The sequence below is a fragment of the Lepidochelys kempii genome, chromosome 7, assembly GCF_965140265.1.
Source record: "Lepidochelys kempii isolate rLepKem1 chromosome 7, rLepKem1.hap2, whole genome shotgun sequence".
NCBI classification, from domain to species: domain Eukaryota; kingdom Metazoa; phylum Chordata; order Testudines; family Cheloniidae; genus Lepidochelys; species Lepidochelys kempii.
In genome coordinates, this window is record NC_133262.1 from 116,878,072 (window position 1) to 116,895,556 (window position 17,485).

The 17,485-nt window shown below is 42.5% G+C and overlaps 1 protein-coding gene across 1 annotated transcript in view; it reads right to left on the reverse strand.

Annotated features, from left to right (window-relative positions):
• Positions 1-4,534: 4,534 nt before the first annotated feature.
• Positions 4,535-17,485, reverse strand: part of RBM20 (RNA binding motif protein 20) — a 159,248-nt gene continuing 146,297 nt past the window's right edge. Inside the window, exons 10-14 of the mRNA XM_073354387.1 lie at positions 15,481-15,579; positions 11,861-12,515; positions 10,339-10,458; positions 9,105-9,226; positions 4,535-4,722 (exon numbers count right to left, since the gene is read on the reverse strand). Coding sequence (XP_073210488.1) covers positions 4,612-4,722; positions 9,105-9,226; positions 10,339-10,458; positions 11,861-12,515; positions 15,481-15,579 — 1,107 coding nt within the window. The 3' untranslated portion in view covers positions 4,535-4,611. The remainder of the gene's footprint in view (positions 4,723-9,104; positions 9,227-10,338; positions 10,459-11,860; positions 12,516-15,480; positions 15,580-17,485) is intronic.

The following is a 17,485-nucleotide window of genomic DNA, read 5'->3' on the forward strand; positions in this document are numbered from 1 at the left end:
AGAATGGTTACTTACCCTTAAACTAACTATGAGTCTTCATTGAGCATTTTTCCATGTGGATCCCATTTCTGGTGGGTGAGGTTACTCAGAGAGCGGGTTTCGTGAGAGAAGAGGGTGGGACCATGGGATTTAGGATAGAGCCTTGTGGAACCAATAGGGAAAATGGGAGAGGGGAGTATGATCAACCAAAGAGACACAGCAGGAGAGCCAGGGAGAAGACCATGTCATGAAAGCCGAGGAAGGAGATATCAAGCAGGCAAGTGTAATCAACACAGCAGATGGGACAAGAAGGATGTAGGTGGAGTAGATGCCTTGCAAATTGGCTAGAAAGAGATCAGAACAGTTTCAAAAAGTGTGGAAGAGAATCCAGGATGGAGGTGGAAGAGGGGCATTCAAAAGGCAACAGCTGTAGATAGCTCACTCAGTAAGGGTGGAGGTGAAGTGTAGGAAGAGAGATGGAGGGGCAGTAGATGGGTAAGGAACGGCATAATTACGAAGAACCAAATTCTGAGAGGCGCCAATCTCCCTACAAGTTATTGTGAAAACATTGGCACTACTACTAACCATTATTTATGCTCTAAAATTCTCTTTATTAAAATCCTTTTTAAGAAACACAATCTGAAACACTTTGCAATCAGTTGCACAGATCAGTTAATACTGGTGACACCACCTACATAACTCAACAAGTTCTAACAAATTCCCATTGTTTACAAGGCAAAACTTAAATTAACAAGATTCTATAAGCTCAATAAATAGTATGTCTGGTCCAGTTCAAGTATAATTAAACAAATCACAGCCTTAATAGAGAATAGAAAAACCCTGAATATAACCAGCTTGACACTAAGTTAGTGTTCAAGCCAATATTAAAATGTGTTAAGTCTTATGGGGCTAATGTTTAGATTTTTTTTTTTTTAATTTTTACCTTGAAGAAAGCAAGTTGCACTGTGACATTAAAGACTATTTGAGATCAGCAGATATAAAACATGTTCACTGTTCAGAAAGGCTGCAGCCTTTGTGAAATCTTTGGTTGAGACATGTTGAAATGATTCATAAATATCATGGAAGCTCTTCTTTAAATAATAATAAATAATTTTTGGCTAGACTTGAGACTGCCTGGCGCTATCCATATATTAATCAGAAATGTAAATTGTTGAAGAACTATGCTGACTAGAAAAATACTACAACTTAGATTTTAAATATAGCAAGTCAAAAGAGAAACAACACATTTTACAGCAGTTGAAAGAGGCAAATAGCTACCTGTACAGGTGTGTTGCCTCTCAGCAGAATAGGTATTGAATAGAGTGATGTCTTGGAGTTAAATGCCTGCCAGCACTGCTACTATGGGCTGTTTTGATGGAAAGACATTATATAGCCCAAATGTGTTGGGCTGAAAGTTGATTGCACAGACTGTTAGACTGAATGCTAAGACTTGGAGGTTCTTTTCAACTACTTTTGAATGTAGGGATTTTGCAGAATAAAATAAAATTCTCAGGACTACAGCTCTCTTTTTGGCCACATTCATGTGCTCTTTTGTCAGTAGTTAGTCCTTAGGGGCCTGATTTTCAAATCCCCTCTGAAAATGCCTGGATTTGATGTGCAAGCATCGTGAATGCCTTTCTGGAGGCTCTAAACATTTGGCCCTGCACCCCAAATACAGTAATTAGGCCAGAATAACCCCTTGGGTTCTGCCAGTGGAACCCAGATTTGCAGGCTATCAGAGGAGGAAACTCCACATGGAAAGGGTGCCCCCCATTTTTCAGGGGGGATTAGGACCAGCCAGCACAGGCAAGGAGATCCTGGCTGTCTGAGAGTTGTGCTGACTCAGCATGGCTCTTGGGCTGCCCGTCAAGCCCCCAGCCTTTGGAGCCCTGGCCGGAAACTGAAGCACTCTTCCTCAGGCAAGATCTCTGGGGTGGTGGCTGCAGGATACCACTACCAACCCACGACTCAGACGGATCCTGCACTGCTGATGCAACTAGCCCTGGGAGTACAAGGTGAAATATATATGGGGTGCAACACAGGAGTGAATCTGGGCCTTAGCGTTTAATATTTGGGGGGTAATAAGCTGAATCGCTCATGTAAGTCTGACAATGAGCCCATGGGCAAACACAGAAGCTAGTTTTAGTAGTTCTACTTCTTCTGACCAGAATGGTTTCGCTGTCACCTTCTACTTCCCCCATTTGTTTGCATCCACTTTTGTTTCTCACCTTGAACTTTGATTGTAAGCTCTTTGGGGTTTGGGAAAGTTTTTGTTACAGTGCTTTGAACAATGGGGCTGGAGCCTGTCGGTGATACTGCAATACAAATGAATAATAAATAATAATACTCCTCTTTATACTGGAGTTTGGCTGGAGGTAAGTTGCTAGAGGCGTGGGGATTTGGGGCACTATCAATCCTACCTCCCATCCACTTTTAGCAGAACTATGTGACATAAAAATCTACCACCACTCTGGTGAGTGCGCCAGGTCAGGAAGAGTCTGGGATATAAAAATCAGTTGCTTGCATCTGGGGTGATTTCTGCCCACCCCCCACATCGTATAAGGCAACGAGAGTAATTCTTCACATTCAGTCTATGCAGCACTGCCCTAACCACTATGCCTTGGACAGTAACTACATAATATTTACTTCCTTTTTCATGATTTATACCTTGCAATAATATTTTTGCCCAACAAATCTCATCAAAATGTAATAAGAAATCTTGTAGCAAGAAGAATTTGCTTTTCAAGATTTTTTTGTTTCAATTAAGTGAGGAATAAAAGCCAGGTTTTAAATAAAAGATGGGCCCAAGTCCTGCCACACCTGAAATCTGGTGAAGCTTAGATTTATGCCTAAATATTGTCTCTTCCTTTCTTTCTCTCTGATGCACCAAGCCCAAACCTGGAATCCACAGAATCCCTGAACTTTGGAGAAAAATGAATCCAAGATTTGCAGCTTGCACTCAACTCTGACTGACATAAATGGAATGCCTGCACCATCTAATTGAAAGGGAACTTGCCAAACAACAAAATGCAGCCAGGAGATATAGGATACTGAGCAGAAACAATTTTCAGGGAAAGAAGAATATGGCTGCTGGTGCAGGTGATATGGAACAGGTTTTTTGGAGGGAGCAGTTTTGGCAGATTGGCCATTTTGCATTATTTTGCTATTAATGTTATTAATATTAATGTTGCTCTCTGTGATGGATAAGCCATTCTGGGGGGAAATTATTTACTGTACACAAAGTCCTATTGCATTACGTAAAACATCTAATGCCAGATGTTTCAGTGGCCCTTAATATGGTCAATATCAGAGCTGGGCAAAGTATGGGGGTGGGGGGAAATCTGCAAATTCTCCATTTTTCATCCGAATTTCAAAAATTTTCCTACCACTTGCCTGGAGACATGGTTTGTGGTGCATTTTGTAAAAGCATAATCCCAGGATCAAATCTGGCAGCAGTTTTAGTACATATTCACTTTTGCTACACAAAGCCCATTGAAATTAACCAGAAATCTAAATAGTGCATTTCAATGGGACTTTGCATTACATTAAGCAACAACTCTGAGTATAAACAATGCCATATAATAATATTTATAGTGGCTGGTGCATCCTGTGTTCTCACTGCAGCATTCTGTGAACAGTTGTTACACTAGCCATAAAAATTCAGGGGAATGAATACAAAACCTGTTAAAACAACATTAAGAGTCTGGCTTATTTCCATAAAGACCAGGAAATTCAAGATTGCCAAGATTAGAAAAACATGTTTTACCCCCCCCCCCCCATGAGAATGGATAAAGAATTCTACAAGTTACATAAACTAAACGTGTAGCAGTTATAAAGCTTGTTGTGTGAATTTAATCTAAGACACAAAGTGGACACACTTTTAGAATTTTCCCAAGGAATATTTCCAAGCACAGAAATGACCAAAGAGAATCCAGCTCACAGGATATAAAGCACTGAAGAATGGAAGCAATTAACTTTCAGCCTGAACTGTTCTGCCTGTATTGGATTTCAATTGTATGCTCCTAGAGATAGGGACTGTGACTTCTTCTATCTTTGTACAACATCGAGTACACGGACAACCCTCGAAAATTAAAAAACGATGATGATGATCATCATCATCAAGCTCTCGGTGCACATAGCCTGTTGCCACTGGGGTTTACCTTATGCCATTTAACAGTTAGTAGTAGCACAATGGCTTTAGGTCTCTTAAACAAGGCCTATTGTTCACTATACTAATGAGTGAAGTGACTTAAAATATATTAATGTTAAAAGCTTAATTCTGGACATCTCCTTTCAGATCATTTCCACTGGAGGATGCTAAATTCTTCTAAATACTCAGCCCGACCTACTGTGTGGCATCTGAGAACCCCTGAGAATTCTGAGTTAGTATAGGAAGCCGCTCCCAACACACAGAGTCTGAGAAAGAATAGCTGCAGATACGCCAGCACGGCTTCCCCATGGGAAACTATTCAGGCATTATGGTTTTTAATGACCCCTGGGTATAGATGCATGGAACATGCTGTTTATTGTGCTTTCCTTCCTCCTGCACAGTGCAAACTGATCACCACATCATGTAGATCAACAATGAAATGTCAGCATTCACTCATTTACAACTCTTCTAGTTCAATGACATCATAGCTTTTTCTTCTCAAAGTGGGGAACAATCCCGGCATCGTCCTGTGGCAGAGTGCTGTCTTCTTTGTTCATTTTCAGACTCTCTTCTGCAAGTTGGGATAGATACTTCTGTGACCAAAGGAAAACCAGAGTTGGCATTAGCAAGGTTGATAATACTCAGCACAGAGTGCTTTATAGCTTCAAAGCAGTCACTGGCCCTCAACAACCCTGGGAGGTAGAACCCACAGACAGTCTGTCTACACTAAGGAAATGTAAACTGGTGTATCTGTATTAATGTAGATCCCCTACAGCAAATTCCCTTAATGCTGACAAGGCCAGGGAGGTTAAGTGACTTGCTCAATGCCACCCAGGAAGTCAGTGGCAGACCCAGGAGGACTACAGTTCAGGATATCCTGGCTTCCAGTCCCATGCTCAATCTACTAGATCTTTTCTCCTGGCAAATAGAAGCTGATTGCTCGATTCTGATCTCACATTGGGGTAAATCAGCAGTAATGCCACAGAAGTGAACAGAATTACACTGGTATCGAAGTGGTGTGATTGAGAGCAGACGCCGTTCCTGAGATATGATTTAAAACATACATTACATTTGCAAAGCATCTGACTTAGATACATACCTTTTGATGTATATAAATCTATGTATTTTAAGTGGAAGGAAAAGTGAAGCCAACAATCATCACTGATAGAATTTAACAATCTGGCTGGAGTATTTGCCTGTACGGAGTTGTTTTATTATGATGGTGTTCAAGTGCCCTAAATATCAACAGTATAGTGCGATCCCAAAATCTATTAGCAGCCAGTAAAGCTGCTGGCAATACCTTTGGGTGGCAGAGGTGCACACAAAATGGAAGGTGGAATGACATGGGCATGAGAGTGGCATGCACAAATTTTATACTCAGATTCAACCAAGGTGAATGGCATGAGGGGCAGAAGGGAACAAAAATTCCTCCTCACAAGTAAATTTGGTCAGAATCATGGGAGATATCTCTATAATCACACAGATGGAGTCTTATTAAAGATTTATGTATATATATAAAATCACACTTGTGTGCATGAGTAACTGATCTGAGTGTTATTAGAGACCATAAATCCAACAAATGGAAAAATGTTCCTCTCTGTGAAGCCTGGCCACGCAAATGCCAATTACTCAAACTTTTGAAACATAGTCTGACGGTGCTAATGAATATGTACAGCTGCGATGAGAAATCACACACATCTCTAGCTACGAACAACTGCTCTGGTCCAGGACTGGTCATTTAAAAACACAGCTCCAGGGGGGGGAACAGAATCCTCATGGCAACTCTGCAGCAGGCACATCATCATCAGCTCTGTGTCTCTCCTTTCGGTGGTGCTTGTGTGTTGCACTATCTATACCAGGGGTAGGCGAACTTTTTGGGCCGAGGGCCACATCTGGGTGGGGAAATTGTCTGCAGGGCCGGGGCAGGGGTGCGGTGTGCGGGAACGGGCTCAGGGCAAGGGACTGGGGCAGAGGAGGGGTTCGGGGTGTATGAGGGGGCTCAGGGAATAGGGTTGGGGTGCAGGATGGGTGCGGAGTGCAGAAGGGAGCTCAGGGCAGGGGTGCAGACTGCGGGAGGAAGCTCAGGGCAGGGAATGGGGTGCAGGAGGGGTGCAGGGTGCAACAGGGGGCTCAGGGCAGGGAGTTGGGGGGCGGGATGCAGGAGGGGTTCGGGCTCCGGGGTGGCAGCGGCGTGCACGGGGGCCAGGGCAGGCTCCCTGCATGCCTGCCCTGGCCCCATGCAGTGCCGCTCCGGGAAGCAGCCAGCACCACATCCCTGCCGCTCACATGGGGGTGTGTGGAGAGGGGTGAGGCATGGAGAAGGTGGAGAGGAGCGAGCGGGGGAGGGGGAAGGGGAGCAGAGGAGTGATTGGGGGTGGAGATTCAGGGCGAAGAGGCCATGTGGGGGCGGGGCCTTGTGGAGTGCCCACAGTCCAGGCGACGGGGCCTCTTCTGAGCATGGGCCCGGCCCTATTGTAAACCCAGTACTGACCATGTGGCCTTCATTTTCTAGAGAAAGGGCAAAAAAACTCTTTATGTTTCATGTGTGCAGCTTAGCAGGAGGTGACTCAAAACTATTCTTCAGCTTTCAGAGGCAACCTTCCCCCTACTTTTTTTTTTTGAGGGGAAGGGGCAGTGGCTGGTCCATTTTTAAACCCCAAACTTGGCCTGCCAAGATCGTTCGAGCTGCTCTTAGATTGTATACCATGATGATTGCCACTGCTGTAAATTTTGAATAGAGAGGTGTGGCCTGAGGAAACGCCGCACACAACACATTGTCTTGATCTAACTGGACAAAATTCCACATGGCTGCAGGCAAGAGTAAATACTACAACAGCCTTTGGACGGACATGGAATTCATTAAGGTCGGTTTAATTTATCTTTAAAACCATAAACTACATTTAATTACTAGCACACATAGATGGAACATATAACCCAATGCTGATTTTTTTAAACTAATGCCTACCCAACGATGGTTGAAATTTTCAAAGCTGACTCTGGGTTTTGCCACACCCCCTTGCTGATTTCAATACCGCCTCATACACCTAAAGCCCTTCTCAGCTTTGAAAATCTCAATCTAAAACCCCAGCTGCTATTCATCACAGAACTGCAGCAAGAGGGAGAAGATACTTTTTTGGTTTAAATAGAAATTCATTACAAAACCTGTCTAGAAGGCAGTCAGGCATTACAATGGATTCCATAAAACCTCTCGACATTTATATGTAAACCAGAATGAAAGTGGCTTCGAAAACTGTGTGGCATTAATCTAATTCAGTGGTTTTCAAACTTCATCGCATGTGGACCCCCTTCTGACCACAGAAATTACTACACGACCCCAGGAGAGGGGACCGAAGCCTGAGCCCTCCTGAGCCTGGCAGAGGGACCCAAGAGAAGCCCAAGGATGGGGAGGCCTGTCATCTGAGCCCCACCGCCCAGGACTGAAGCTGAAGCGTGAGCCCTGCTGCCCAACGCTGAAGCCCTCGGGCTTCAGCTTTGGCCCCAGGTGGTGGGGCTTGGGCTTCATCCCTGGCCCCCAGCAAGTCTCATGCTGGCCCTGGTGACCCCATTAAAACAGGCTCACAACCCACTTTGCGGTCCTGACCCACAGTTTGAGAACAACTAATCTAATCTAAAGTACAATCTATCTGCTTTATTTACTTATTCAGCCCCCATCACTGTAATCTTTAATGTGTTTAATGTGAGGGGGAGCAGTGTACACACTATGCTATTATCTTCAGTTGGGGAACTGAGACACAGAAAGGCTAAGTGACTTGCCCAAGGTCACACAGGAAGTTGGTACCAAAGCAGGTATGCTAGTGCCCTAGACCATCCTTCTTCTATATCCACTTACCTCAATCCTTAATCACTAACCCCTGGACCAACCTGTCCTCCCTCTCTAATCACAGTTTAACAAGCAGACTGGGCCTTTTCTGTGAGTGATCTTCAACACTGGAACTTGATTACCCCCCTTGGTGGGCCTGAATATGTTCCAGACAAGCCTCACAGCCCCATCTTTTCTTCCAGGTACTTGGGGTGGGGGTGCACCAAGCGGGGGGGGGGGGGGAGGGGGTGAAGAATGCACAAAGGTATGGTTAATATTGATGCTGTTATGAACAGAGATTGCTGATATTCTCAGGTTGATATCTAAAAAGTGACCAAGGTAGGGTTGGGTTTAGTTTATTTTTGGATATGCCAATGATCTAAGTGTGATATTGTCTACTGTATGCTTTTATATTTGGAAAAATACCCAGAGCAATGGGTTGGGATTTAAAAGTAAATCTAAATAAATACATAGGACATGGCATTCTTCTTCATTGCCTTCTAGCAATTGTTATGTAGCATTGCACAGCACTGTTGGACAGCTGCCATGTTCCACAGCGGAGATGGCTGCATTTCAGTGGCATATGAAGCCATCCTCAGATCATTTCTGTATCATACACATAATGCTTTGAAATTCCACAAGTTGAAACTTACCATGGAAACTTAAGTTGGCACAGAAATAAAATTATACACATTCTGAAAGAGTAACAAATTTAGCTGCCATGAAATTAAGAAATCAGTAATGGTGGCAGGCTCTGTGCTATCTGTTCCAGAAAGAACTGCCAATGTGCTTCAGTCCTGACCTGAAAACACCCCTACTGTTCCCTAATTTTGGGACTCTTAAGAGGAGAGACTCAACTGGGCCAAATTGTGTGCTAGTATTTTTGTGATGTGGACTTCTCACCTCATTTCATTTGTGAGCCATGATTTGAGCACAGGGATCCAGAGGTGATAGGCTAGTGTGTTGGCCAGCAGCACCGCACAAACCATTTCATTTCTATACATTTGTCAGCTTAAAAGATTTTAAACTGTCCATTTCCATGCCACTGAATTCTGTGCGCACCATGGATGTCCGTTTTATAGCACCAGAAAGTTTTACTCAGTCTGATCCATTAATTAGTAGAAGCAGGACTAACACTAATTACACATGTTTTACCTGAAGATTTTTGTAGTGAACAGTACTTCTGCAGTGGCTCGTCTTAGCTGTCTCTTCATTCGTGTAGAAGAGTCCACAAAGCTTGCAGTAAAACCCAGTTCTGGGCACCACAAATTCCACACCTACCAAACGATTTTGAATCACATTAACATGACAAATGTTGCCTGATAAAAACAGGTTTACTTTCAAAGAGAAAAAAAATATAATTTAGCTAAATGATAAAGATACAAAGGCTAATCCCAGATCTACTACTTTCAAGTTCTCATGAAAGGACATCAAATTCTGTAACACTGACGAATGACGGCGAAAAATGACAATTTAAAATGTGTACTGCAAATACACACCGTATACATTCTCTTAGGTATTATATGTATTTATACATTCTCAGATAATATATGCATGTATATTTATTGAGAATACATGATCGTATAGCACAAAGGGTTGGGATAGCCACAGAACTTACTTAGGGTAAAAGTCACAACTGAGTTATATAGGTCATTCCTAGCAAGTGCCAATAATATCCTTATATTAGATCACACCACAGTGTATTCTGTATGGTTTCAGAGTAACAGCCATGTTAGTCTGTATTCGCAAAAAGAAAAGGAGTACTTGTGGCACCTTAGAGACTAACCAATTTATTTGAGCATAAGCTTTCGATGAAGTGAGCTGTAGCTCACGAAAGCTTATGCTCAAATAAATTGGTTAGTCTCTAAGGTGCCACGAGTACACCTTTTCTTTTTGTGTATTCTGTATGTTCATGATCTATGGTTGTGAAGTGTAATCAATCCATTCAGGGGCTAAATCACTCTAATATTTCACGTCGCATGCTTGGAAGCTCCTTACTATACAGAGAACTCACTTGAGACATCTCTCTGCCCTCAGGATTTCCTTGGCACTGAGCAATGCTGCTACCAAAACCCAGATAATTTGTTTATGAATGTGTCAGTCCCCCTATGTTTTAGATCTTGGAATCCAATGGCAGATATTTCAGCTGTTCAGTGTCATTAACGAATACATAGTCAATTTATCTGGAATAATAATAAATAATCTGAAATAAAAATCTCAGTTCTTTCAACATTTAACCATGTGTTATTTACTGTTTCTTTTGATTCTCCTTGCATTCGTTTTGAGAAACAAATACAATAAGTAGCCTTAAAGTGACACCTTTTGTACAGTCAAGGTATTGCAATGGACAGTGTCTCATGCAGAGAGAGACCTAAATGTTTAGACATACCTAGAGGAATGCTAAGTTCAGTGAAAACATCCTCTTGTTCCCAGGATGGTGAAGAATGGGTTCTTTTAGATTTCACCTCTGATAATTCAGGAGATTTCATTTCCAGGTACCTAGAATTTACTTAACAAAGGAATAAAACAGTTTAATGAAGTACGACAACTTCTATAATCCCCTTTCAAACTTTTTCTGAATGAGGCCAGAAGTTAAACATGACCTGGAAATGGAATATTTCCACCCAATCTGGATGTCTAATACCGTACAGCTGACAATAGCTAACCAATAAAAAACACCACACATGAACTAAAATTTCTTCTAGAGACAGGTTTCAGAGTAACAGCCGTGTTAGTCTGTATTCGCAAAAAGAGAAGGAGTACTTGTGGCACCTTAGAGACTAACCAATTTATTTGAGCATGAGCTTTCGTGAGCTACAGCTCACACTCCTTCTCTTTCTTCTAGAGACAATTTCATGTTCATTACTGCTCTTCTGTTTATATTTTAAACTTTTCCATTTTGGAAATTGACCACTTTCATTAGAGAGAGTGTGTTAAAACTGGAGCTGTGCTTTACGCATGACTCAGTATTACAGGACACTGACAAACACTATTATTCTGTATGTAGATGTTAAATCTGTGCAGGCAGCAGACTTAATGCATGGGAAATATTGTGTTGATTTATTGGGAGGGATTAAGGCTGGTAAGAAAGGTATCCTTCCTCCCCGGTCCAGACATGTGAATTGCTTATATATTATAGATAAAGTACAGAGCCATTCAAGATTCCAGATCACTACAGCATTACAACAGAGGTGCAGGTTTAAGAATAAAGGGCTTGATTCGGATTCTGCAGTTCTTCCAGACACTGCTGTCCTTACTCAGATCTTTTTCCTGACAGTTAAAAGTTTTTAATAGGCAGGTATGATTAATCTTACCCTCTTAAAATATTTTCTGGCTTTGTGTTACCATGTGCCTTGCCACATCAGGTTATATTAGAGGGAATGTATAAGAAATAACAGTACTTAGTTAGTACCCACCCAAGTCCCCACACAAAGTCACGTGCTTGGATGAACAAGGACAGAGAAATAACAACCTACAAACTATTTTCATCTTTTTGCACGGTGGGTAAGAAACACCCATCCTGAGTTTCTTATATGGGTGGGAGCTAGACATATATAAAAGATCCCTCTGTTATTTGTTGACCTGCAGGAACTGTAGTTCTTCTCATTGACAATTCAAAGTACTTAGCAGGGGGCTGCAAGAGTTCAGCTCAACTCACGTGAACCCAGATGTGACCGTTACAGCTGATTATTGCAAGTTGCTTATCGTATTTCCTTTACACCATTTGACTAAAAGCCTTTAAAGGATTAACATGGCTCTCATGGCAGCCGGGCTCTTTTACTGAGCTGCTCCTAGGACAATCTTGACACTATTAGCAACATTTATTCTCGTTAGCAGGAGATTAAAATCTAATGCATCTTGCACAGATAAAAGCTCTCCACCAGCAGAAAAGAAAACACAGAAGTAGTTACCCCCCGTCTCTTGACACTCTTGGCTTCCATGGGTTTTCTCTTCACTGGAGTTTTTCACAAGCATGTCCAAGACTTCTCTATTCTCCGTTTCTTGTGATCCCATCTGCTTGTAATGATCCATAAAAGTGCCAGAGAGCTGGAGAGTCTCTCCTTTCATTTGATCAGAAAGTATCTGTCCATCCTCCAGCTTTATGTGAATATCAGAGATCTCCTCTATTTTTCCTTCCTTTTTGTGATAATTAGAATCCCTAAGAGCTCTGTCTTCTTGTGATTCATCTGGCTTCTGTTCAGTGCCCAGATTTAGGCTTGATGCTTCAGTAACTGCATCATCATCATTTGGACAGCCACCGGAAGCAGCTCTGCTTTCCTTTGCTGATCTGAAGCTCGTTTCTGGAGCTTCCTGGGCAGATTCGCCTTCACTCCTGTTTATCTGGCTGTGGTCATTTTCCAGTTCTAACGTGCTAGTTACATACTGATGCATTTCTGAGCATGCTTTGTCTTTTGGATCAACTGGAACAATTTCTTCAAGTTCGGTTATATCCGGCTCCATAATAAAGTCGTCTTCTCCCACTTCGTCCACTGTGACCAGTTCTTCCATATTAGCTGGATACCAGGCCTCGCCTTCCATCTCACTTCCACTCTCCCAGTCTCGCTCCTGCAGCAAAGGGGGAAACAGGTTGGGAAAGATGTCAGTTATATATCATCAATATTAGGGAATGGGCTTTGGCCTAGTGATCACAAGTGATGCTTTGGACTGGCCATCCCTCATGTCCTACCATGTCCACAATTCCTAGGAACTGTGCACTGTGGTATCAGGTTTGATTTACTCTGTGTATGTGTCGGGGGGTGTATATGTAATCCACACGCTAATAGGGAGAGATTTCTTTAGAGAGAAGCGGGAGAGAGGAGTGAGTGAGTTGTGTCTGGGTCACTTTTGCTAAGCAGTTGCACAATTAGCACTTCACACCCAGAAGTTTCTGGAAATGGGTGTGGAAGCTGGACTCAGACTCCACTGAGGACAAGTAATCAGGGCAGCTGCTTTACAAAAGGACCTGTTACCTGTTGGGAGAAGCTTAGCCATGGAAGCAGAAAGCAGGCCTGTTTCCCTTAACTCTGAAGCATTGTACAGCAGGTTAGGGGTATTGTTAACTTTCCAACACAGGGAAGCCCTGGCAATTTTAAAAAGAGGAAACTGGGCAGGGAAACAAATGTCTTTCATTTTAGTTACACACCTTGAATGTGATTTGATTTTAGCCAAATTGTTTTAGTTCAATTGTCTTTACCAGTTTGGTTCAGCAACTTTTTCCTTATTTAAATGGGATGATGGGGAAAGTCACCTATATCTGGCTAGTCTAAGTTTTGTATTTTTCTTGTAACAGGGTTATTGTTTTATATACTTAATACTGATTAGCTGGTTATTTAGTTAGCTGACTAGCTGAGTGATTCCACAGTCCAGTAGAGGAGGAGAAAGGCTGCCTGGGTTCGAGTTGGAGATTTCTACAAGCAAGCAGAGGGATGATATTGTTGCAGAGCTTTTGACTCACAGACTGTACAGAGCCGATGAACAAAGACTCCAGCTGAGACAGGTAAACTCAACCTAAGCTGTTGGAATTCTGAGTTACTTCTCACTGTGTGTTTGTGGGGACTGACCTGTTCAGAGCTAATTCGTTTCTTTTGTTTATATTTATGTATAATTGTGAAGACAGCGTATGTGTATTCTGAACTAGCCTTATTAGGTAGTAGAAATTAAGCTATTATTATTTCTTCATTATTATAGGATTGTATGAAGTTGGTACTTAAGAATTAAGTTCACAGAGTATCAGGGTTGGAAGGGACCTCAGGAGGTCATCTAGTCCAACCCCTTGCTCAAAGCAGGGCCAATTCCCAATTTTTTCCCCCAGATCCCTAAATGGCCCCCTCAAGGATTGAACTCACAACCCTAGGTTTAGCAGATTAACGCTCAAACCACTGAGCTATCCCTCCACCCAAGTTCATTCCCTTTGTTCTTTTTGGACTTGACTGTGGTGAATCCTTGCTGAAAGTCCTCCATGCCTGAACTCTGGGTCTCCATGTGCTTTTCTATAGGAGTTTTGTTTAAGCACTAGGAGAGCTCCCCCACAGTTACATATACACAGATCCCTTTACCATAGCCCATATAAATGCTTCTAGCATTGCACTTCTTTGGGGATATTTTATAACTCTCTGGGTAGCTGAAATCTCCCCGTCTCAGACTTGTGTTAATTACCACAATGTGAGCAGTGCCGCAACTGCCCAGAAAGCCACAACCTGTTGTACCTAATTCTTTGAATACATCTTTCTTCACCCCAGAGGAAATTCACTTGCCTACACCTCTGGGGATATAGGAGCCTTGCCAGCAGAGACTGCAGGGGGAATGTGCTGAATTTGTCCACTCCCCATCATCACCATGGCCAACCTCTCCCCAACCAACAGAGTCATTTTTTGGCCTGGCTGCACACTACCTCAAGCTCCTACAGAGACAGGAAACTTGTGGCTACCTACTGCGGTCACTTCCTTCCACATGGACTCTCTGACAGAGACTCGGCTGGCAGAAGCTGGCTTAGACCTTGAAGGAAATTAGCCTTTAGAGTTATGCTAAGATTTTAATCTCCTGGAACACCAGATAAATGCCAGATAAAAATCGCAGGATGGTACTAATTATAAAGTCAGTATCCGACAGTGGACCTTCATTCCAAAACATTAGCACTGGCTTTCTGAAGTGCACATATTAATTACAACGCCTGCTTACTTTTAATACATACTTAGAATAAGTTAGATTTCAACTCTCAGAATCATTTTATGTACATAAGAGATAAAAAATCTGTGTCTCTCTCCTCTTTGGTCATTTCATATGAAGCCTGGCAGTGTCCTAAGGTAGACAGACTGTTCTGGATGAGGAGATCAATTTTCTACTGCAACAGATATTGATAGCTTCCACATTTGACCATCAGCTCGTAACTGTAAAGGTATGAAGCTGGAGAATTGCCAAGGATAAGTCTCTGTGCTACTGCAACAGGAGGTTTGTAGTGAAATTATTTAAAGCCCTATTTAAAGACAAAGCCTTGGCTGGGATGATTTAGTTGGGATTGGTCCTGCTTTGAGCAGAGGGTTGGACTAGATGACCTCCTGAGGTCCCTTCCAACCCTGATAGTCTATGATTCTATGAATTAAAGAGAAATATTTAAAAAGAGGTTGTCTATACTACATCTAACTCCATCATTCTGGAAAGGCTTCATCTCTTGTCCCTTCCTTTGCTGTAGCTCCAAAATGACTGCCTCTTCTATTTTTGGACACACTTGACAGTTATGTAGTCTTTTTAGGCATACGTTCCTTCACATGCATAGCACTTGGCAGCAGCAATTAAAAGTAATCTATATGAGCATACAGCAACTAAAAAAAGAGCCTCTCAGAACCCTGTCAGGCAAAAGCTATCCATAGAAGCAGAGTTCAATACGAGGTAAGATAATTTAGACATTCCCTCAGAGTGTCTGAGAAATGGCATTCAACGGGGGTGTAATATTTCAGTCTGCAAAATTTGCTGACAAATTCATGTGTTGCTTCGTTTTATAATAGAGACCAAACCCAGTTAACACACAGCTTACCTTCTCTTTTCTTGCGCTTTCCACAGAATCTGCTGAATCTTTTCCCTGTTTATTCGCTGAAGGTGAGGTCTTCTCTGTAATATGCGCCTCTTTCCCAAGCTAAAACAAATACAACATGTATATCTGTAGTGACACTCAGCAGTAATCCTAAACAGAGAGATTTCCATTATGGTTCTATTCTGAGTCTTCGTGAGCAAAGGCATTCAACACGGTCCCATTCCTTATTCATCAAATTTGTACAAGTGAATTCTGCGGAAACACCCAGAGATTGGAGACTTCTATCTAGCAAAACTGGACAGAAAATGTAAAAAAAAAAAGAAAAGAAATTTAAAAAAAAAATGGAAATGATTGGAAATTCATGAATTTCCAATCTTCCTTCTTTGGTTTTCCAACCAACCCTGGTTTATAATGATTGAATGCAGTGTAAGCAGGGGGCCCCAACCCATTGATCTGTTCTTGTAGGACTGCTCAGGAATGCAGTTCCTTGCATGGCTTATATTTTGGAAAAACAAACTACAACATTATATGGTGTTTAAAAAAAAAACATTAGATGGGCTGGAAGTTGAGGTCTTCTAAGCTTGAGGGCGTCCCTTTAACAGTATGAGTGACCTTAACCAAAGATTCTCAGAAGGTCTATTGCTAACTCTGTTAGTTTAAGATGACTATGTACATGTGTGCAACTAGCATTGCAGCTTCTCTCCAAGGAAGCACAAAGCGATCACAAAAAAGACAATCAAGCCACATCATCTTGATTGTCACCAGGGACTGAACCCAAGACCTCCAGAGTTAAAAGTAGGAGCCCCTGCAGCTTCTGCAAAAGGATTAAGATCCACACCAAGCAGCTGCAGCCGACTCACATGCTCAGTGGATCAGGACCAGAGGTATGCCTAACACACAGGAATGACAGCTTTGATGTGGGCTCCTCCCGCTCTACTCCTCCGAGACTCCAGCTGCATGAGCCAGAAGTGCCTAGATCAAAGCGTCTGTCGTTAGCAGTCCCTGCAGACTGCCACAAAAGGAGTGCCACAGGGCCAGGCAGGAGGGTGCCTGGCTCCATAGGGCTACACCTTAAAGAGAGCCCTGCTCCGAGGTATTATTCAGCCATGCTGAAATACACAGTAAAAGAAAAAGGGGACAAAAATCTGGTGCAGACAAACAGATTGATTGGACGTAGCAGAGCCATTGCCTGCTACAGAGACTGCTGAGCTACAACCCGGAAACCTGGAGACTTCCACCATGTTTTCCTTGCATGAGGAAGGAGAGCAAGATCAACTAAGGTTTGCTCTGAGCTGACTACAGATTTTGAAGTTCAGCAGGATCAACTCAAGTCATTGCACCGGGGGAACCACAAACAGGATATCCAGCAGCTTCTTCAAGTAAATGCTCCCCAGCGAGAGACACCAACCACCTACAGATATTAAAGACTATTGGCTGTAAATGTATTGAAATAACTTGTTTCCATTCTGTGCAACACTACACTTACACACCCGTGCTGTAATGTTACCAACCACTGTACACCATGCGGTCATCAGACTTAGTGTCAAAGTAACAAAAAGAGTTAAGGCTGGAACTTTTCAGAAGAGCTCAAATAAATTATGACAGGTTTCAGAGTAACACCCATGTTAGTCTGTATTCGCAAAAAGAAAAGGAGTACTTGTGGCACCTTAGAGACTAACCAATTTATTTGAGCATCACGAAAGCTCATGCTCAAATAAATTGGTTAGTCTCTAAGGTGCCACAAGTACTCCTTTTCTTTTTGTAAATAAATTATGTGCCCAAATCCCACTGATGTCCCATGGGAGGTGGGCACCTAACTCCCTTAGGCTTCTTTTAGTCAGTGATTTTTGGGGGAGAAAGCTGCAAGGTACTGAAGTGAACAATGGAGCTCTTCATAATGGCATTTCTGTTGATGTGGCAAGTTACAGAATGTTCAAGTGGATTTTTCTCCCCACTTGGTGTTAATAATGCGAGTTCAAAACTGGCTCGGTGTACGTTGCACCCCTAA